Source organism: Ascaphus truei, chromosome 14 (genome assembly GCF_040206685.1).
Source record: "Ascaphus truei isolate aAscTru1 chromosome 14, aAscTru1.hap1, whole genome shotgun sequence".
In the NCBI taxonomy this organism is placed as follows: Eukaryota; Metazoa; Chordata; class Amphibia; order Anura; family Ascaphidae; genus Ascaphus; species Ascaphus truei.
In genome coordinates this window covers 2,576,243-2,599,998 of record NC_134496.1, presented here as the reverse complement: position 1 = coordinate 2,599,998, position 23,756 = coordinate 2,576,243, and the positions used below count along the sequence as shown (strand labels likewise).

Sequence of the window (23,756 nt, the reverse complement as noted above, 5' to 3'; positions counted from 1 at the left end):
TTGTCCAGGTGTTATATCACAGTCTGTCATTATGAATAGTGTGTAAGGATGGCATTGTCTAGGTGTTATATCACAGCCTGTCATTATGAATACTGTGTAGGGATGGCATTGTCCAGGTGTTATATCACAGTCTGTCATTATGAATTGTGTGTAGGGATGGCATTGTCCATGTGTTATATCACAGCCTGTCATTATGTACAGTGTGTAGGGATGGCATTGTCCAGGTGTTATATCACAGTCTGTCATTATGTATAGTGTGTAGGGATGGCATTGTCCAGGTGTTATATCACAGTCTATCATTATGAATAGTGTGTAGGGATGGCATTGTCCAGGGGTTATATCACAGCCTGTCATTATGTACAGTGTGTAGGGATGGCATTGTCCAGGGGTTATATCACAGCCTGTCATTATTTATAGTGTGTAGGGATGGCATTGTCCAGGTGTTATATCACAGCCTGTTATGTACAGTGTGTAGGGATGGCATTGTCCAGGGGTTATATCACAGCCTGTCATTATTTATAGTGTGTAGGGATGGCATTGTACAGGTGTTATATCACAGCCTGTCATTATGAATAGTGTGTAGGGATTGCATTGTCCAGGTGTTATATCACAGCCTGTCATTATGAATAGTGTGTAGGGATGGCATTGTCCAGGTGTTATATCACAGTCTGTCATTATGAATAGTGTGTAGGGATGGCATTGTCCAGGTGTTATATCTCAGACTGTTATGTACAGTGTGTAGGGATGCCATTGTCCAGGTGTTATATCACAGCCTGTCATTATGTACAGTGTGTAGGGATGGCATTGTCCAGGTATTATATCACAGCCTGTTATGTACAGTGTGTAGGGATGCCATTGTCCAGGTGTTATATCACAGCCTGTTATGTACAGTGTGTAGGGATGGCATTGACCAGGTGTTATATCACAGCCTGTCATTATGTATAGTGTGTAGGGATGGCATTGTCCAGGTGTTATATCACAGCCTGTTAAGTACAGTGTGTATGGATGGCATTGTCCAGGTGTTATATCATAGCCTGTCATTATGTACAGTGTGTAGGGATGGCATTGTCCAGGTGTTATATCACAGCCTGTTAAGTACAGTGTGTATGGATGGCATTGTCCAGGTGTTATATCATAGCCTGTCATTATGTACAATGTGTAGGGATGGCATTGTCCAGGTGTTATATCACAGCCTGTCATTGTGTGTAGGGATGGCATTGTCCAAGTGTTATATCACAGCCTGTCATTATTTATAGTGTGTAGGGATAGCATTATCCAGGTGTTATATCACAGTCTGTCATTATGTACAGTGTGTAGGGATGGCATTGTCCAGGTGTTATATCACAGCTTGTCATTTTGAATAGTGTGTAGGGATGGCATTGTCCAGGTGTTATATCACAGCCTGTCATTATGTGTAGGGATTGCATTGTCCAGGTGTTATATCACAGCCTGTCATTATGTATAGTGTGTAGGGATGGCATTGTCCAGGCGTTATATCACAGCCTGTTATGTACAGTGTGTAGGGATGGCATTGTCCAGGTGTTATATCACAGACTGTCATTATTTATAGTGTGTAGGGATGGCATTGTCCAGGTGTTATATCACAGCCTGTCATTATGAATAGTGTGTAGGGATGGCATTGTCCAGGTGTTATATCACAGCCTGTTATGTACAGTGTGTATGGATGGAATTGTCCAGGTGTTATATCACAGCCTGTTATGTACAGTGTGTAGGGATGGCATTGTCCAGGTGTTATATCACAGCCTGTCATTATGTACAGTGTGTAGGGATGGCATTGTCCAGGTGTTATATCACAGACTGTCATTATTTATAGTGTGTAGGGATGGCATTGTCCAGGTGTTATATCACAGACTGTCATTATTTATAGTGTGTAGGGATGGCATTGTCCAGGTGTTATATCACAGCCTGTCATTATGAATAGTGTGTAGGGATGGCATTGTCCAGGTAATATATCACAGCCTGTTATGTACAGTGTGTATGGATGGAATTGTCCAGGTGTTATATCACAGCCTGTTATGTACAGTGTGTAGGGATGGCATTGTCCAGGTGTTATATCACAGCCTGTCATTATGTACAGTGTGTAGGGATGGCATTGTCCAGGTGTTATATCACAGCCTGTCATTATGAATAGTATGTAGGGATGGCATTGTCCAGGTGTTATATCACAGTCTGTCATTATGTACGGTGTGTAGGGATTGCATTGTCCAGGTGTTATATCACAGCCTGTCATTATGTACAGTACAGTGTGTAGGGATGGCATTGTCCAGGTGTTAAATCAAAGCCTGTCATTATGTATAGTGTGTATAGTGTGTAGGGATGGCATTGTCCAGGTGTTATATCACAGCCTGTCATTATGAATAGTGTGTAGGGATGGCATTGTCCAGGTGTTATATCACAGTCTGTCATTATGAATAGTGTGTAGGGATGGCATTGTCCAGGTGTTGTATCACAACCTGTTATGTACAGTTTGTAGGGATGGCATTGTCCAGGTGTTATATCACAGCCTGTTATGTACAGTGTGTAGGGATGGCATTGTCCAGGTGTTATATCACAGCCTGTCATTATGAATAGTGTGTAGGGATGGCATTGTCCAGGTGTTATATCACAGCCTGTCATTATGTGTAGGAATTGCATTGTCCAGGTGTTAAATCACAGCCTGTCATTATGAATAGTGTGTAGGGATGGCATTGTCCATGTGTTATATCACAGCCTGTCATTATGAATAGTGTGTAGGGATGGCATTGTCCAGGTGTTATATCACAGCCTGTTATGTACAGTGTGTAGGGATGGCATTGTCCAGGTGTTATATCACAGCCTGTTATGTACAGTGTGTAGGGATGGCATTGTCCAGGTGTTATATCATAGCCTGTCATTATGTACAGTGTGTAGGGATGGCATTGTCCAGGTGTTATATCACAGCCTGTCATTATGAATAGTGTGTAGGGATGGCATTGTCCAGGTGTTATATCACAGCCTGTCATTATGTACAGTGTGTAGGGATGGCATTGTCCATGTGTTATATCACTGCCTGTCATTATTTATAGTGTGTAGGGATTGCATTGTCCAGGTGTTATATCACAGCCTGTTATGTACAGTGTGTAGGGATGGCATTGTCCATGTGTTTTATCACAGCCTGTCATTGTGTGTAGTGTGTAGGGATGGCATTGTCCAGGTGTTATATCACAGCCTGTCATTATGAATAGTGTGTAGGGATGGCATTGTCCAGGTGTTATATCACAGCCTGTCATTGTGTGTAGTGTGTAGGGATGGTATTGTCCAGGTGTTATATCACAGCCTGTCATTATGAATAGTGTGTAGGGATGGCATTGTCCAGGTGTTATATCACAGCCTGTCATTGTGTGTAGTGTGTAGGGATGGTATTGTCCAGGTGTTATATCACTGCCTGTCATTATTTATAGTGTGTAGGGATGGCATTGTCCATGTGTTATATCACTGCCTGTCATTATTTATAGTGTGTAGGGATGGCATTGTCCAGGTGTTATATCACAGCCTGTCATTATTAGAAATTTACGAACCAGACTAAATTTGCCAAACATTAAAAGTTAATGTGCCGGTCACATGACTCTAAAGTCACGTCATATGACCCTTAATATATTTCTGGCAAAGCTTTTTAGCGATGCCACTTGTCTGAAAATAATGTGATAACTGGACATTTAAGAGAATTTTGCAAGGCACATTTGAAGACTATACACACAGTATAAAGTGTGTATGTACAGTATGGCCTGGGTGTTATATAGGGGAGAGATGCCAGTATGTATAGTGCAAGGGGCTTGCATTTCCTGGGTGTATCATTCCGAGATGTCCTTCTGTATAATGAGTGGGAAATGTAAGGTGTGTTATCCATCCGCTCTGGGTTCTTCTCTCTCCCTCCCCGCAGATTTTGATCCTTCCTGAATGTATTTGCTGCCCTCCGGGTTTTTTGCCCCCTCCATCCCCCCTTTGCTTTTCTTGCCCATTGGCACTCACACTCTCTTACTCTGTGTCTGTATATTTGGGGCTCCCAACTTCAGCAGCCAGTCTGGGAGGGGCGCCAGGTACTCGCTCCTGATATTCTGCGCTATTCTCCCTTATTCTAACTACCTCCACTGCTCCCGACGTGCTCCTCTTCCACCTGCCTTGACCATTCTCCCAAAACCACCACCTGCCCCCATCCCATATTTCCCTTCCCTAACCCTCCCCTTATTATTCTACCCCTCCCTCTCAATACTCCTAATTAACTCTATCACTGCCAGATAGGTCCCTCTGGAAGAAGACAGATTGTCTACTGTATTTTCTAATCCTCCTCCTCTTCATCTATTTCTCCCATCTTTTAACTGCCTCTTTTAACTCCATCAGCACCAGAGGGGTTAATAACATACTTGTAGCTTATTACTATTCTCTCCCACTCAACCTATTTAAATTCTTTTTTTCACCCCTCTATCCTCATTACTCATAACCTCCCCTCTCTTCCCTCCTCGTCCCCTCTCCACATATAACCTTTCCTTCATCCCTATGCCTCTCCCATCTCATTACCAATTTTCCCCATTACTCTGTCCTCTTATTTCATTGGTGACCTCATTACCCCCATCCTCTTATCACCACCCCCTTTTAACCTGTCTCTCCTATCATTATCCAGCTCACTGATCTCCTATCAATATCACCCCCTTCTCACCTCTGCTGCTCTCTCCTTTTCCTCATATTCTCCTTTATCATGTGTCTTCCTTATCTCACTGAAACTAGTTGGTGTTTTATATTGTGGGGGTATTTCACATAAAAATATATTTGTGTACATTTATTTTTTTATTTATGTTTAAAGATGTGTGTGTGTGTGTGTGTGTGTGTGTGTGTGTGTGTGTGTGTGTGTGTGTGTGTGTGTGTGTGTGTGTTATTAGATTTAGTTTGTGTGTGCACATACTGTATAGCCATGTTGTGTCTTCTACGTATTGTATATCTTTCTATGTTCAGTATGTGTGTGTCCTCTTGTGTCTATTACATATCAGTATCTCTGTGAGATGCACATGTATGTGTGTACATGTTTACCGGGGCATGTATGATATATCTGTGTCTCCGTGGCAGGACATTCTATCACTTTGAGGTGGCCTGGGACAGCTCTATGCACAACTCTCTGCTCCTGAATCGTGTCACCCCCTACAGAGAGAAGATCTACTTGACCTTGTCGGCATATGTGGAGGTGAGACCCCTGGGCCAACAATTATCTCTGAAAGTTGTACCCCTATACTCACAAGGAGATGATCTATGGGCGTCCGTGTAGATAAGGGACATCCCCTCCTAGTGCACTAATAGCAGTGGCATATAAGGGGTTAAAATTTGGGTGATGCTTTGTTTTTACAGAAATCTGACCCCTGAGTCTTGGGAGAGGTTTGACTTCCTCTGGCTGCTCCCTTTTGTCTGCTATCACTGTGGATTCAACAAGAGTTTGCATAGGCAGAGCTCTCTAGTAAGGCCATAGTGGGCTGAGCCGGTGAATGAAGCACTTTATTCACAAACACTCATTCAGAGGTACCCTTAGAAATGCCGTTTGCAATTGATTATCAAAGAAGCAAAACCAGCCAAATAATGTATTTTAATATGGTTAAGTTTGTTTGATGAAGTCAATTTACATGAATGGTTTTTGTTGTTCTGCCGTATGGGATTACCCCTTAAAATGGGCAACAAACGTTTTTTAAACAACTTATTAATACAATTGGCTTCCTTAGATAGATTACATTCTCCCCAAAATAACATTTTCACTTATTGGATTCTTCTATACAAATAAGTGAGTGTCCGGTTTCTCTGGGTCCGAGTAAAAAGGGTTATTTGGTCATTTGTGTTCTTTTCCCTGAATCTCTTTAAACAAATTCTGCCAAACACAACACAAATCTAATGAAGAGAACTCTGCTGTCTGGAAACCTTGTGCACCAGACAACCCTGTACTATTGTTGTTATAACAGCCCACCCAGTATAAACGCTACATCAAAGAGAGATTCTTGATTAACAATCTTCCGGTCCATACAACAGTTTACAAACATCGCTATCACCAAATAGATGAGGTGAAGACGAGATAAATACTCGAGAGCATTTGGTTATTGTGAAGACTGTAAAAGTTTAAAATATTATTTCAAATAATTATAATAGTTTGCTGTACACACATACACAAACACACACACGTACACACAGACACACACACACACACACACACACACACACACACACACACACACACACACACACACACACACACACACACACACACACACACACACACACACACACACACACACAGATGTATGGGCCATATTTATTAAGTGGTGTTACTCCATATAGACACATTCCATGCTGGAAGGTACTTTGCAGCCCAAGTGCAATGGAATTCAAGTGGATGGGCCGTAAACGGACATATTTACTGAGCTGCACTGGGAGGTGGCGTATGAAGTAGCACTGCTTAGTGAATATGGCCCACAGTGATCACAATAGATTTAAAGCAGCAATCCCCCCATTCCATTTGTTTTCATATATTTTTTTTCTGAATTGGATCTGGGGGGGGATCTATCAGAGTTGAACTGCGCTATTATCAGCTCCAGGGATCACCCCTTCCCCTGTTCCCAACAAATGTACCTTTTAGTGTACTGTACCAGTATGTTGATTCCCTTTCGGGAAACTAAAATGACCACCAAGTTAGCCTCACTCCCCCCGAGCCAATAGGAGGCCGCGTTGGCACCGGGGGATCACATTGCAGCTTCCTAGTGCGGGGGCGCTCCACTCCCGTCCTCTAGGATCCCCAACAGGTCAGGTTTTCAGGATATATCCCAGTTTCAGAACAGGTGGCTCAATCAGGGGCTCAGTCGTAGACTAAGGGGCCCATGCTATAAGCCTTCATAAAAAAATTGCCGGGCCATTTGAACTGCGCTATTATCAGTAGTGTTGCTAGGTGTCCAGTATTGAACCGGACTGTCCTGTATTTGGACACCCTGTCCAGTAAAAAAATTGAGGTAATACTGAACATGTATGTGTCCGGTATTACCTCTCTGGACATAGTGACCTGACCGGCCTAGAGGGGGCCGCAAAATTTCCCTGGTCAAGAAGAGAGCAGGGCTTTTGCTAGGGGGCTGGGCAGCTTCCTCCATCCTGCTGCTGGGTAATGCAGCCAATCAGGAGGAGGTGTCAGGAGCATCAGGGTGGGGCCAAGGAGAGGAGGAAACAACAAGGAGTGGAGAGGGGTGTGTGTGTCTCGAGCACGTCGCAACTTTCCCCCTTGTCATGATAATCTCATGAGATATTGGGTATTTTTAATCCCTCTGGGGTTTAAGGGGTTAATGAGCTACAGTTTTAGGAAAATACAAATATGTGTAGTGTCTTTTCAGAAATCTCTGGGCTTCAAAAGGCTTGATTGAAGTTGGGTGTGAAAAGTACAGAGGGGGTTTGGTGTATGTTAACACATATTTGCAGGCTGAGTGTATATTGGTGGTAGAGACAGGTAAGGGCAATGTCTGGAGCATTGGGTGGGAAATATAGCACACACCGGGACCTAGAAATGGACAGGGCACATCGGGCCCTAGGGCCAAGGTCGGACGACCCTAACCGGGCAAGAGATGTGATAGCACGGGTCCACCACTATTCAATAAAGGAGCAGATAATGGCGGCTTGTCGTGCGCAGGAGCCAGTCAAATACAAAGACGACCCGCTACAAATCTACAACGACTTGTCCAAGCGCACGGTCTTTAGAAGAAAAGAAATGCAGCCACTCACTAAACTACTCTGTGAAAAGGAGATAAAATATAAATGGGGCTTCCCATTTAAATTGCTGGTGCAAAGGAATGGCAAAAATCACACTATCAGGCACCCAGAAGATATGGCGCAGTTTGCTAAAGCAATGGGACTGAACCCGCCGGTGGAGTGGAGCGAGGACCCCTCCAGAACCCAAGGCCCGGACACATTGGACCCTCCGGTAAGAGCTTCCGAAAGACTGGCAGGACAGAAGCAAGGACGACCCAAATGATATGTCCAGAGGCCTCACAAACAAGGCCACTCCAAGTTACTTCCTGCACCCAGTTAAACATACCAGCCTACTACCTGACGGATTCCCCCCACCCCCTCAAGACATCTGCGATCCCTTCAGCATACCTGAACCCCGATGACCCGACAGCTGAGGACACCGACACCAGGAACTGAAGCGCGAGAAGTCAGAACGGGAGGCAAAGAGAGCATCCAGCCCTCACAAGGCACCCGACAACTCACCGGAATACCACCGGCTGCTGACTCTCCCCACGACAAAGAGCGAGCACACTGGAGGCCCCGACGCCAAAGCCCAATCCAGCGGCACAGAGGAGCGGAGGAACCAAGCTTCACCTTCACGAAGGCGCACCGGAATATACATCCCCCCCTGGAGGCCCCGATGATCGGAGCGTCCCTATGGAAGCGGAAACAGCAGGCCCCCAACTTGTAGATCGAGGCCCCTTTTCGTGTTTCCACCCCCCCCTCTGCCAGAACAACGGATAAATCTGTAACCGTGAGTCCTATCCACCACACAACATAGCTAGGCACGTGAGGTCGCAATACCACGACAACCCAGGCCTAACTAGAACAAATCGAGCCCAAATAGGAAGCTGCCACAAACAATGAGTGCCACAGCAGTACAGGGTCATAGTTACCCATTACCATATCAGACCCCAAGGCAATTGCGGAAACCCCCCCCCCCAGACAAGAAGGGCCCCCCCACACTTTTGCACCCCCCCCTCCCCCAGTGGCTCCTAGAGACTCCAACCGTCACGAAGGGAAGCTTGGACAGTGCAAGTGCAGCAACGGAGAATGATCTTTGAATATCACTCCAATCACTGCACCCGCACATAAACCCCCAAACAATGTTTTCTGATATTAAGGTTATTATGTTTAAAGTTTAAGCCAGTTAACAAGTGCCTAAAGCCAGAAGGCCCCCCTCCCGTGCCCCCCTTCCCTCCCCCTCTCCCCGTACTTCCCCTCCCCCCTCCTCCCCTCCTCCCCTCCCCCCTCCTCCTTTCCCTCCCTCCCCCCCACCCACCCTGAATAATCACCCCAGGGTGATGGGTTGGAATCAGGATCTACCTGAGAACTAATAAACAACAGGTTATTGCTAAAAGCACTACTATATGTTAAATAAAACTGTATGCCTCCCGAAATGTTATCCCCCCCCTCCCCCCCTCTCCCCTCCCTCCCCCCTCTCCCCTCCCTCCCCCCTCCCCCCACCTCGACGGGAGCTCCCCTCCACAACCATATCAGTATGATGGGGTAAAAAAGAAAAACAAAAAAGAATTTGACTGTGAACTAGTAAACGCCATGTCTGTGTTGAAACATCAAGGTATACGGAAAAGTAATGTATGACCCCCCTCCCCTCCCTCCCCCCCTCCTTTTCCCCCCTCCTCTCCCCCCCTCCTCTCCCCCCCTCTCCCCCCCCTCCTCTACCCCCCTCCCCCCCTCCTCTCCCCCCTCCCCTCCCTCCCATCTTCCCCCCCCCCCTCCCTCCCCTCTTTCCCCCCCCCTCTCTTCCCCACCCCCCTCGCCCCTTCCCGCCCCGGCGGAAACCTGTCAAGCTACACCAGCTCAAAAAAAAAAAAAAAAAAAATTGCAAGATGAAGTGTACAAAAATGAACAAATGCATTGTTTCTGCCATAAGACTGATGAAAACTGTAAAGAAATGTATTCCCTGAAATGCTCCTTGACCCCAGACGGGCAAGTTTGCCCAAATGCCGGTCACTCTAAGGCCTGGCAACACCATATTAGGACCAAGAAAGGACCTAATCCTACCTATTCGTCATCTGCTGACCCTGTCCCAGCGGATCTTTAGGTTTAGGGGAATCCTGAGCGAGTTCTCACTAGTGGATGTCTGGAGATCCCAGCATCAGGGCCAGAGAGACTACACATTTTACTCAGCACCTCACCAGACCTACTCTCGAATAGACCACTTTCTGACCACCAAAAACGTGATGGCGGCAGCCATTGAATCAGACATTGGCTCAATCACATGGTCCGACCACGCCCCGATCACCTTGACACTGTCAATCCCCTTCGAAAAAACAACAAACTACTCCTGGAGACTGAATGACTCACTACTAAATCATCCTGAGATAGAAAGAGAAATCAGATCCTCACTTAAGGACTATTTATTTTTCAACACAGGAACAGTCTCCTCTCCAGCAATCCTATGGGAAGCCCATAAGGCAGCCATCAGAGGGAAATTTATTTCCATCGCATCCCACAGGAAAAAAGCCCGCCAAGCGCTAATCAAAGAGCTCACAGATAGTATAAAAACAATAGAACAAGCCCATAAGGCTAACCCCTCAAAAAAGATATACAAAACATTGCTAACAACTAGAACAAAACTTAGGCAAACCCAGCTGGAGGATGTTGAAAAGGCCCTCAAATGGACCAATCAACAATATTATGACAAGGGTAACAAGGCCGACAGACTCCTGGCCAGTAAACTGAGAGGGGTACTGTACAAAAAAGATCCCAAATAACGGCGATCAAGAGTAGGTCTGGTGAGATACAATATAGTGACAGAAAATTGCAGCGGAATTCACAAAATACTATACAGAACTCTATAATTTAAGATCTAAGAACGGCCGACCTGAACCGATAGCAACAGAACTTATAACACAATATTTAGATAAATGCCAACTCCCCACATTAACGGAGGAGGAAAACACAGTCCTCAACGCTGAGATCTCAAAAGAGGAGCTGGAAGAGGCGGTCAAATCATTAAAGATCACTAAGTCTCCTGGCCCTGACGGTTTCACCAATGTCTACTATAAGAGATTCTTGCCTACTCTATCCACGCATCTCTTAAAATCATTCAACCACTTTATGGAAGGGAACCAAATCCCCCCAACAATGTCTCTGGCCAGCCTGGCTATTATATATAAGGAAGGCAGAGATCCGATGCAATGTGGAAGCTACTGTCCAATCTCCCTTCTCAATAGTGATCTCAAGTTATATAGTAAAATTCTGGCAAACAGATTAAACCCCATTTTACCGAGGCTAATCAATATCGATCAAGTAGGATTTGTCGCGGGCAGGCAAGCCTCAGACAACACTCGGAAGATAATTAATATTATTGATCATGTCCACCTCACAGGCACCAAAGCACTACTTTTAAGTCTAGACGCAGAGAAGGCGTTCGATAGAATAAACTGGCAATTCCTGGACCATACTATGCGCAAATTTGGCTTTAAGGACGCATACTTAGAGGGGGTCCGTAGACTATACCAAAACCCGTCAGCAACGGTAAAACTACCAGGGGGCAATAACCAGAGATTCGAGATCACAAATGGAACTCGGCAGGGATGCCCCTTATCTCCTCTCCTCTTTGCGCTAACGATAGAACCACTGGCATCGGCAATACAACTCAATATAGACATCCAGGGAATAGAAATTGGACACAGGCAGCATAAAATATCCCTATTCGCAGATGATGTCATTTTAACCCTTTCCAAACCCCAAATCTCCCTACCCAACCTTCAAAAAGAACTCTGGGATTTTGGAAAAATCTCAGGATATAAAATAAACAATGATAAGTCAGAAGCCCTGAACCTAAGCCTGCCAGAGCCAGAGGTGAAACTCCTCAAACTAAACTTTAATTACCGTTGGAGTTCCTCCTGTATCAAATATTTGGGAGTTAAGATATCGAGGACCTACCAATCCCTATATCAACATAACTATCCGACCTTGTTCCATAAAATCAAACAAGATTTAGAGAAATGGGGAGGATACCAGATATCATGGATCGGGAGAATGATCTCGGTTAAAATGAATATACTCCCTAGATTATTATACTACTTCCAGACTCTCCCGGTCCACATCCCTGGCTCGGAATTGAAAAACATTCAAAAGCTAATCTTCCACTTTATTTGGCAGGGAAAAAAACCTAGAGTCTCCAGAACAGTTCTCTTGGCCTCAAGGGGGAGAGGAGGATTAGGAGTCCCAGACATCACAAGATACTACCTGGCCGCCCAATTGCGACAGGTGGTAGTCTGGAAAGCTAACCCAAACCAATACTGTTGGCTAGATATAGAAACACAATATGCCGGGACGCCTTCACTGCCGGCCTGCCTTTGGTCCCTGAGCAGGGAGGACATGCAGAATAGCAAATTCAAATTAGGCCCAATGAGACACATGGGAGACCTGGATGAAAAGCAAATTCAAATATAAGCTCACAACACCTCAATCCCAATTTACACCAATTCATAAAAATCCGAAATTCCCTCCTGGCTGTGAGCCCAGACAATTTGATCAATTCAAAGCAAAAAATATTAGAGCGGTTGCCGACCTCTTGAGCTTCGGGGAGTTCCTGAGCTATCAAAATTTACAAACCAAGTATGAAATAGTAGTGCTGAATGCTTTCAAATACCTACAAATTCGGCACTTTATTCAAACACTATCCCCAACATTGGAATTTCCCCCTCTCACAGGTTTCGAGCGGCTCTGTAGAGAAACAGCTCACCAGAAAGGTCTGATAACGCAAATTTGTGCAGAACTAGAGAGGGCCACAGAAGCCCCCACACACGACTATATGCTACATTGGGCAGCAGAATTGGACATAGTTATAGACCGAGAGGATTGGGAAAGTATTTGGGAAAATGCCTCAGGGACCTCTATATGTACCACAATCAAAGAAAATATATACAAAATATTGTTTCGCTGGTATCTCACCCCAGTTAGAATAAATCAAATCTACCCTCTGGCCTCCGATCTATGCTGGAGAGGCTGCGGTCAAAAGGGGGACATGGCCCATATTTGGTGGACATGTCCGGAAATTCAGAAGTACTGGGAAACTACACAAAATGTAAAAAGAGAGGTCACAGACCTCACAATACCCATTGACCCGCTGACCTACCTGCTGGCCAGACCCTTAGAGACACTGGACCGACCAACAGGCAAATTAGTCTCCTTCATTCTCACTGCGGCTAGGTGTGCGGTGGCAGCTGCCTGGAAGAAGGTGTCTCCCCCCTCTAAACAAACAATAACAAAAAGGGTGCAAGAGGTGATGGAAATGGAGAGACTGTCAGCCTTTCTGAAAAGGTCCACTGCCTCTTTCAATAACTTATGGGACCCATGGCTAACACAAATGGCTCTCCTGCGCCGAAATGCCCCATAACAGTAGAAGGAATCACCAGGATAAAACAAAGGCCCAAGCTGTGAACTCCAAGGAGAAGGGGAACAATGCCCCCCTCCTACCCCCCGTCCCCCCTTCCACTCTCTCTTCCCTTTTCTGTTTCCACACTCGCGCCACCCCGGTAGACCCCGGAGGGTCAGGGGGACGTTGAGGCTTTCTCCCTCTCTCTAGATAAAGTGAGAAAAACCCGTATTAGGCCTAAATATTGTGAATATTTGAATTGCTGTGAAATTTTATAAATGCCTAATAAAAATTTTGAAACAAAAAAGATTGTCTCGGAGGTGTCTTCGGAGTTGTCCTCGAATAGGAATTGCCGTGAGAGTGCGTCCGCCTTTTGTTTTTTTGAGCCGGGAATATAGGATATGAGATAATTGAATCTCGAAAAGAAAAGGGACCAGCGGGCCTGACGTGCTCCAAGATGACGTGCACTCTCAATATAAAGTAGGTTTTTATGGTCGGTGAGGATAGAAATGGGGGTCTCTGTTCCTTCCAGAAGATGTCTCCATTCCTGAAGGGCGAGTTTAATAGCCAAGAGTTCTCTGTTTCCGACGTCGTAGTTCCGTTCTGCCGACAAATTTTTTTTGGAAAAGAACCCGCAGGGGTGAAATTTGGCCTGTGGGGACTGTCTCTGAGAGAGGATGGCGCCTGCACCGATATCGGATGCGTCTACCTCCAGGGTAAAGGGAAGCCTGGGGTCTGGATGACGCAAGATTGGGGCGGAAGCGAAAGACTTCTTGAGGGAGTCGAAAGCTTGGAGGGCTGCAGGAGACCAGGCTGCTGTGTTAGCTCCCTTTTTAGTAAGGGCAGTGATGGGGGCCATCGTAGATGAAAAGTTCTTGATGAATTTACGGTAGTTGTTCGCAAATCCAAAGAACCGCTGTATGGCTTTCAGGGAAGTGGGTTGAGGCCATTCTAAGACAGCTTTGAGTTTGGTTGGGTCCATAGAAAAACCTGTGCTAGAAATGATGTATCCTAAAAAGGGGATGGAAGATAGATGGAAAGAACATTTCTCCAGCTTGGCGTACAAATGGTTTTCTCGAAGGCGGGACAGGACTAATTTTGTGTGCTGAATGTGGTTAGGGAGCGATTTTGAAAAAATGAGGATATCATCAAGGTACACGATGATGAAGCTGTTGAGGAGATCACGGAAGATCTCATTGACAAACTCCTGGAAGACCGCCGGGGCATTGCACAGGCCGAAGGGCATGAGTAGGTATTCATAATTCCCATCCCGGGTGTTGAAGGCGGTCTTCCACTCATCACCCTGATGGATGCGGACAAGATTATAGGCTCCGCGGAGATCAAGCTTGGAAAAAATCGTTGCCCCCTGTAGGCGGTCGAAGAGCTCGGAAATGAGTGGTAGGGGGTAACGGTTCTTGATCGTGATCTTGTTGAGACCTCTGTAGTCAATACAGGGGCGAAGAGAGACATCTTTTTTCTTGACAAAGAAGAATCCGGCTCCAGCTGGAGATGACGAATTCCGGATGAACCCCTTCTTCAAATTATCTTGGATATACTCGGACATAGCTTGGGTCTCGGGTATGGAAAGAGGGTAGGAATGGCTTTTGGGTAGCGTGGCACCGGGAAGAAGGTCAATAGGACAGTCAAAGGCTCTATGGGGGGGCAGCACTGTCACGAGAGCTTGCGACAGGCTGTAATTGTACACCAAAAACTATATATATAAATATATATATATACCTGGGTTTGAACTGGGACGAGACTTAAGATATAATAAAGTGATTTTATTCCTTGATAAAGGTGAACACAGCAAATATGTACAAATAACAGGCAAAATATAGACACTTACGTAAAGATTATGGCAAGACAGCCAGCAGGATTACAGACTGGCCACTTCTTCCATATTTCAGCTGACATCACAGCAAAACAGGCAGGATACATGCATGCATGAAGATCATTTGCATCAAGAACAATGAACATGAACAACTTGGGTAGAGGGTGGCTTTGACTTATATACCATTTCAAGCTCATCTCTTTCCCTAGGTGCCGCAACGGCTAGCAAAAAGTCTTTGAAGCTCTTTTGGCTTCCATTGAAGTGTGAATTATCACATTTACAAAAACATCCCCTTCCCTTGGTCCCTAGGCCAAGCATAACAATTAGCAATCTGGTCTTTGATGACCAGGCTTGTAAATTCTCCTTTCCTGCTCATTATCATAGCAGGGGGGCTGCAGTTTCTCAGACTCAACCAAAATTTCATATTTACTGCAAATCATTGCATAACTTCCGTTCCGTAATACACACAGTCAGGTGAGATATATTAATACAATCCTTGACACCTGACGCTCGCAGAGAGACCAAAAATGACAGTGTAATATGAAAATTAATAGAGATATTAATATCTGGCATTTAGCAGCAGGTACATATACAGTGTTTAGACTCCCAAAGATATGCTAAATCCCACGATTACAAATATGTAACTCTTATCCTTTTCAGCTAAGGACATCTCATAATATTCTTATATTTAATAAGGACACCAATTCAGATATCCTGTTTGGGGTAGCCCCCCCCTGGCCCCATCAATAAAACCTTTTGAAGCAGGCTACCTTTTGCTGGAAGGTGTGAATAACAAACACTTCCATTCCTGGGTCTCGCATAGCTATAGGTAATCACTCTCTTGATCACTATGTATCACACCTAGCCCAGACCTCTCTTTTGATATGCAAGCTTCCTCTCTGGAAATGCATATCAAACGTGAATAGACTCATATGAGTCACCATTTGGTTCCTCATGCATTACAAAGGCAGGCAGAGGTTATTAGCATTTGGCCTGTACATTGTAAGACTGCCCCAGTGAGCCACAAATATCAAAAATATATGTCCCCCATCTGCACCTATCATGTGGGGTTCTAAAACCTTCTCTTCTCTAAGACAGTAGTGAAGGAATAGAGAGAGAACCCTGTATAGCACTCAGGTTCACGCTCTGATGGTAGATGAGTGATTTAAAACATAAACTTTATTATTAGCATATATTAAAATAGTGGATGTTGGAACAACGTGCTGGAGGTAGGTTGATCCTGAATAGTAGTAGCCGTGTTGGCTCCGGATCAGATAATATCTTATATACCAGATATTACTATATTGGAACACTGGTAACAAAACGGCACATAGATCCTGATGTGGACCTTTGTGATGGGTGTGACCAACAGTCAAACAATATGAAACAAAGCTTTGTGGATAGGGGGTACAGCCGTAAGTGCATCAATAAGGCCTACAAAAGGGCTAAACACACCCCGCGTAAATCCCTCATTATGGACAAACCACCAAGTCTGAGGGATAGAGTAATACGCTTCATAGGCACTTACAACCGGGAGTGGCATCTGGCAAGAAATATTTTGAGAAAACACTGGCACATCTTGCGAGCAGATGACCTTCTGAAAGGAGTGACCCACGAGTATCCCTCCATGACCAGCAGACGTGCTAAGAATTTGCAAGATCTTCTGGTCCACAGCCACTTTGTGGATGAAAGACCGAGAACATGGTTACCGCCCAAACCCATGGGATCCTACACTTGCCAACGCTGTAAGGCCTGCCAATATATGAGAACAACTAAACAATTTGGGAACTGGAACAACTCTAAGATGTACCAAATACGCTGCTTCATTAACTGCCTCAGCATGGGTGTCATATACCAAGGCATCTGTATATGTGGGAAGGTGTACGTGGGAAAAACCAGCAGATGTCTAAAACAGAGGGTGCTTGAGCACATAGGCACTGTCAGGAACAAGTCCGACAAACCCCTATCGAGACACGTCAACGTGTGTCATGGCGGAGACTTAAAGGCTGTCACCTTCTGTGGAATAGACCATCTTACTCGGGGACAAAGGAGGGGAGATTGGGATAAAGCTCTCCTCCAAAAGGAGTCAAAATGGATCTACACACTCGGGACATTATCACCCAGAGGCCTCAATGAGGGATTCCTGTACACCCCTTTCCTGTGAAAATCTACACCTCTGTTATATCTGCTATATATCTGCTATGACTCTTTACAGCTGCAATCTATGACTTGGACATGACTTTCATCTTTACTGCCTCTGAGTACATCTCTCCCCACTTTACCACTAGTATCCTCACTCACGCCAATAGCTCTGCCATGACGGTATCAGGTATCTTCATAGTCCTGTACTTTGACCTTTGCCACTTAACAGTGGTGATATTAACTTCATTAGGGTACATCTGAACCCTACTATCATTAGTACATGATCATTTATTAGGCATTAACCTTGAGACTACCCCTGTAGCACAGACTGAGTCAATTCAGCTCTACTGTGCATATCTGACAAGAAGCAAAAACGAGACAACACATAAGTCAGATTTTTATTGAGTAGTGTGTTAAGTATGCAGTGACTCACACTGGTATACTCACTGTGTTCTTTAAACAGCACCAGGCATACCTCAGCGCACCAGGGGTTAAACTATGACGTCATCTCACTGGAGGCCCTATATATACCTGCCTACCTGCAGGGCTCCCTCAACTATACTTACCATTCGCCTTGAGAAAGCCCCTCGCGAAACGCGCGCGTCGGCTCCCTTCTCCCACGTGCACGCGCAGGCTTGTGACTGCATCCGCATTATGAAACTCTAACCGCGAGTTCATGCGGCAGCCTGCTCGTGCAGGATATACAGACTAGCAGTGCCCCGACGGTCATTGCAAGTCTCCTCTGTGTGGTGTTCTTTTTGGAGAGTGCTAATATCCTTGAAGTACTGATATAGTGACCCCCAGCAACACCATAGCTGCGCTGCTGTCAGGGATATTCTAGACAGCAGCACTTTAAGGGTCACTATTGGTGCTTACCCTCAGCTCACCCTCTGCTATGGGATTATGATTACTTACTATCCAGCCATAGTGCCTCCCTTACATAAGTGTCTATAACCTCAACCTGCTTACAGTCTATATACAGCCCTAGAGGTAGTGCAGGGCACCTACCCTACAGTATATACAATAGAAGGTTACCTTAGGTCAGTTTGACACTTGGCCGGAGACACCCATATATATAGAGTGGTTAATTAGCTGACTGCACTCACGACTGCTGAGAATCATACTATACTCGTTCCCAGCGTCTACCAGCATATATATACATATCATACTTACCACCTTAATAAAGGAAGTACGCAGACTATGCCAGTGTGTGATATGTTACTTCAGTACCTTTATTAGCACACCCAGGAACCCACACCCATCACAAAGGTCCACATCAGGATCTATGTGCCGTTTTGTTACCAGTGTTCCAATATAGTTATATCTGGTATATAAGATATTATCTGATCCGGAGCCAACACGGCTACTACTATTCAGGATCAACCTACCTCCAGCACGTTGTTCCAACATCCACTATTTTAATATATGCTAATAATAAAGTTTATGTTTTAAATCACTCATCTACCATCAGAGCGTGAACCTGAGTGCTATACAGGGTTCTCTCTCTATTCCTTCACTACTGTATGTACACCCTAAGCACCGTTCATCACCCTATCCTATTAGTGTGGCTGCAGCAGGGGCCCCCTACTATTCTTCTCTAAGACACCAGCTCAGAATACCTTGCTGGCAGGCAAAACAGGTTAAAATATTCCCCCCCTTTCCCCTCATGCTCCAGACATCCCTGCCCTGCAGCTATTTCTCATAAGAGGCCACCCATACAAGGCAATCCACTTACACGCTGACACAGGCAGTTGCAGGCCCATGAGGCAAAGGGAATACACAGATAACGCATTAGTTAGCCCACTGGGCTTACACAGTTAACCCCTGATGACCCAGTGTGTGTGTTATGCAGGTACTGATTAACCCAGACATTACAATGGGACAGGGGAACAGGGGAGAATACATTTACACAGGGGAATAAGCATTTTCATGTTATTTAAAAAGGGTTAAGTCACAGTTCTGGGCCTCAGCCCAGTTAACCCCTTGTCTCCCTGGCGAGGTTAGAGGGGGGCCCTTGGGGGGTAACCCCGTTAATCCCGGGCCAAACTTTCCCTACCGTCACAAGCACCTCAGAACGTACTTTGTCAAAAATATCTGCAAGGTCCCAGTAGACCGCTGGGAGGGAAGTTTTGTACTCCACGGGTAGTTCCACTCCGGCAACCGTCCGTTTTAGGGGAAGACAAGTCTTGAGGCACTGGGGGCTCCATCGTATGGGTTCCTTGTTAGTTCAATCCAGCTGTGGGTTGTGCAGTTGCAACCATGGGAGTCACAGAATCACCTCCACCGATGGAGTGTGGATCACGTCCAAGGTAATCTTCTCTTGGTGACCGTCCTCTGTGGAGAGGGATAGAGAGCAAGTCTCCAAGGAAATAAAAGCTGGTTGGAGTGGGCATCCGTCTATGGCCTCTAAGCCAACGGGAACAGCTTTAGATTGGAAAGGAATATTGTTCCTGCTGGCAAAATCCTGATCAATAAAGTTTCCTTGAGACCCTGAGTCTATGAATGCGAAGGCGGGAATCTGGGAGTTATTCCAGGCAAGAGAGATTGACAGCATTATCCGAGTAGGAAGTTTCTTTGGAGAAGGGAAAGAGGAAGAGATTGTACCTAACGAGACCCCCTCAGACCTCATTGGGTTTTGGCATTTCCCGGCCGCAAGGGACAGCTCGCCAGCAGATGACCGGGATGCCCGCAGTAGTGACACAGTACACCATCTCGTCGGCGCTGTCTCTCGGAAGCGGACAGCCGATAACTTCCGAGCTGCATAGGTTCAGGTTCATCTATAGGTTGGGGAACATAAGGAACAAGACTGCAGCTGGTAGACCGGGGAGAGGTGGCACGAGGGAGCGCGCGTTCAAGTCTTCTCTCCCGAAGACGCTGGTCCACGCGGATGCAGACAGCAATGAGGTCCTCCAATCTGGTGGGTCTCTCCAGAGTCGCCAGCTGGTCCTTGATGGATTCGGACAGTCCCTGCCAGAAGGCTGCAGAGAGGGCGTCGTCATTCCAAGAGGTCTCGGCCGCGATGGTCCGGAACTCCAGAGCATACTGGGCGACGGGACGGGTACCTTGAGAGAGATGGAACAGAGAGGAATCTGCCGTGATCTTGCGACCCGGCGTATCAAATACTTGCTTAAATTCCCGGAGGAGGCGTGGATAATCATGCGTCATGTCAGCCCTCCGTTCCCAGATGGGAGATGCCCAGGACAGGGCATTTCCGGTCAATAGCGAGATGATGTAAGCCACCCTGGAGCGTGCAGTAGGAAAGCGCGATGGGGACAGCTCGAATTGGATTTCGCACTGATGGATGAATCCTCTGCACTCGTGGGGATCCCCCGCATAACGATTGGGAGCCGGGAGACGAGGGTCCGAAGCCGTGGGGAGACCCGAAGAAGGCAACGCCGCGGCTGCCATGGCAGAGGAGCCTGGAGAATGCTGCAACACAGAGATTCTTGAAAGCTCTTGAGATATAGAGTTGAGTTGCGCCTCCACCTGAAGGAGTCGATCCATGGCACTGGGTTGCTCAACCTCTCCGGGGTCCATGTCCATTGGGCTGAGCATAATGTCACGCTGCGCTCACCACGGACAAGGAGGGACCCCTGGAACTGAGGTGAAAAGGGTAATACTTGCACCCACAGCTGCGGGGGCATGCCTGGAAGGTGGATAGTAGGCGTCCGGAACTGCACGGGAGATAAGGTGTTAGTTCAGATACTCGCCGGATATTTGGGCAGTTCCAGTAGAATTGTCGGTGCCGAGAGCCTTGGGGTTGGAGCCGGGAGGTAGGTTGGAATCCGTAAGCCGAGGTGGAGGATAGGTGAGTTCGGGAGGTCAGAGGGCAAGCCAGTGGTCTAAGTCCAGAGCGGGTCCGCAGTCAGTCCGGTTCGGTACACGGGAGATCACTAGAAGACACAGAGACAAGGTACTAAGGCAGGCACGACCGTGGGTAACGCAGGCCACACAAAGCTATGCTCAGTTAAAGAAGGAATGGCTGAGCAGGGTATAAATGAGTAGAGAACCCAATGGGAAGAGGGGGAGGGACGGAGGAGAGGCCCCATGGGAGGCAGGGATAGGTGAGGGAAGATTGCCACAGCTGATAGCTTGACGCGAGGCTTGTGGGCGGTGCACGCGCATCAGGCATGTGCCCTGCACGGGAGAGCTGCGCGCAGCCCGAGCTGGGGGTGGGAGCGCCTCCTGCGGGAGGACGTAAAAGTACGTGGGCTTGCGCGCGCATGCGTGCGTCCCGTAGCAGCCGCGGGGACCAGGGAGAAGGAAGGAGGGTCCCCCTCGCGGCGGTGAGCCAGTGGAGCCGGAGTGCGCCGGGTAAGTGGTGTCACGGGGGGAACCCTCTTTGGGAGAGGTGTTCTCCGGGGTCTTACAATTACTCAGTGCTATTTTTATAAAACATACAAGCAGACAGTTTCGTTTCTCCCCCCCCTCTTGTTTTTCTTTTGCTATCTTTTTATTTTGAGTAAAGTGTAGTGAATATGGCTGCTTTATACCAACACCAGATAAAAGAGACACTGATGGCTCTGTGTGAGGAGTGTGATCTCCAAGGTCTGGGTAAAGATAAAGAAGAGCGCATACAAGTCTTGCTGGAAGATGACAGAGGGCAAGATGCTACACTGTGCCAGGATGCCCACCGCAGTGGAAGTGAGTGTGGTGTAGCCCTGGAAATCGTCCACGAGTGCCTGGGACCAGTAGATGAGGGAATGCAGTTGCAGCCCATCACCCAGTCCCAAGAGCGTGAGGCTGAGAAAGAAAGATCAGCTTCAGAACACGCCGCAGCGAGATGTGCAGCAGAAAGAGCAAGGCAAGCAGCTGCAGAAGCGATATATGCTGCGGGATGTGCAGCAGAAAGAGAACGGCGAGCAGCTTCAGAGATGAGACGCGCTGCAGGCCTACGGCAACAGATGGTATTTGCCAAATCCAGAGGGCATTGCCAGAACCAAGCAGCAGAGGTTCTAGCCCTTCAAGACCACAGATGGAGCATTTCCCAAAATGGAAGGGGGGTAGATTGGAGGAAACCCCCCAACCTCCTCTTGATACACCAACTGAGGCTTCTTTTGGAGGGGCGGTTGGCACACCGAGACAGGGGGATACCCGTTGGTGTTTTGCCTGCCAATAGCTGGGGCACATCAGCACCAACTGCCCAGAAAGGAAGAGGCCTGCAACTGTCTCTGGAGGGGATCGCCCCTCAGGAGTGCAACTAGGTGCCTGTATGGTACCTGGGCAAGAAGAAAACAACGGTGCCCACTTGCAGCCAGTCCTGGTGAGTCAGAAACTCACCCAAGGACTGAGAGACTCGGGTGCAACCCTACCTTGGTGCGACCAGAACTGGTGCGGCCTGAGGAAATCATTTCTGGAAGGACTCTGCATATGGGGGTGGCGGGAGGGGGTCGCCACGTTTTGCCAGTGGCAAAGGTATATTTGAATTGAGACACTGGGCACGGTGTGTGGGAGGTGGGAGTAATTGATATTATTCCTGCTAATATGTTACTAGGTAATGATCTGGGCAAGATGTTTACCCAATATGAGACCGCTGTGACGCAACTAGCCCAGTAATCCGCTAAACAATTCCAGATACTGACGCACACTGGGGATCAGGGAAGGGTGACTGACAGGAGTTGTACCGGAGTGGGGGGCAAAGATAGTCTCCAAGTACAGCCTGCCATCACAGAAGACCTCAGGGGGGTGCTCAAGGGGGATTGTGCCAAAGGGGGGGAGAGAGCTTCCCATTACAGCCTGTCATCCCTAGGTACCAAGAGGAAATGGTAAAGGTTTTATTTGAGCATGGGGCTGGCATGTAAGCTAGCCCCTTCGCTCATTTTAAGGAGGGAGGTGTCATGATAATGTCATGAGATATTGGGTATTTTTAATCCCTCTGGGGTTTAAGGGGTTAATGAGCTACAGTTTTAGGAAAATACAAATATGTGTAGTGTCTTATAAGAAATCTCTGGGCTTCAAAAGGCTTGATTGAAGTTGGGTGTGAAAAGTACAGAGGGGGTTTGGTGTATGTTAACAAATATTTGCAGGCCGAGTGTATATTGCTGGTAGAGACAGGTAAGGGCAATGTCTGGAGCATGGGGTGTGAAATATAGCACCTGTGACAAAGGTTCTCTACACAGGAGGCCCAGCTTCAAAGCATTTCTTCAGTTTTATGGGGGCCTGGGGTGTGACTACAGAAGGTATCAGAATGAGTGACCTTATTAAATATAAGAATATCATGAGATGTCCTCGGCTGAACATGATAAAAGTTACATGTGTGTATTCGTGGGACCGAGTCGCAAATAATGATTACAGACACATGACATCTAGCAGGTACTAAAAGACAGATATTAATATATCTCTTAATTTTAGGATTACACTGTAATATTTAGTCTCATTGGGAGCGTCATGCGTGCCGGAATGTATTAATATGTCTCGCGTGCCAGTAAGTATTACCTAACTGAAGTTATGAAGTTATTTAGATAGGAAAAGCAGTTTTTAAACATCCTGGGGTGGGAGGAGTTTTACTCTGGGGTAAGACTGTCAACCTCACCACTGATTTATGACAGGGGCTGGGTTTAGGTTGTGTTCAATGGGAAATAACTGTATTTAAGACTGAGCAAGTGTGGTGGGGGGTAGATATCTACAGAGGAGTATTTTGAGACCGGATACGGGATA

General features: G+C 46.6%; 1 protein-coding gene across 13 annotated transcripts in view; it reads left to right on the top strand.

Annotated features, from left to right (window-relative positions):
- KIF1A (kinesin family member 1A) overlaps window positions 1-23,756 on the top strand; it is a 376,457-nt gene that overhangs the window by 308,550 nt on the left and 44,151 nt on the right. For all 13 annotated transcript variants that reach the window (XM_075569525.1, XM_075569526.1, XM_075569527.1 and 10 more), the window contains one exon: window positions 5,098-5,212. In XM_075569525.1, the coding sequence (XP_075425640.1) occupies window positions 5,098-5,212 (115 nt within the window). The remainder of the gene's footprint in view (window positions 1-5,097; window positions 5,213-23,756) is intronic.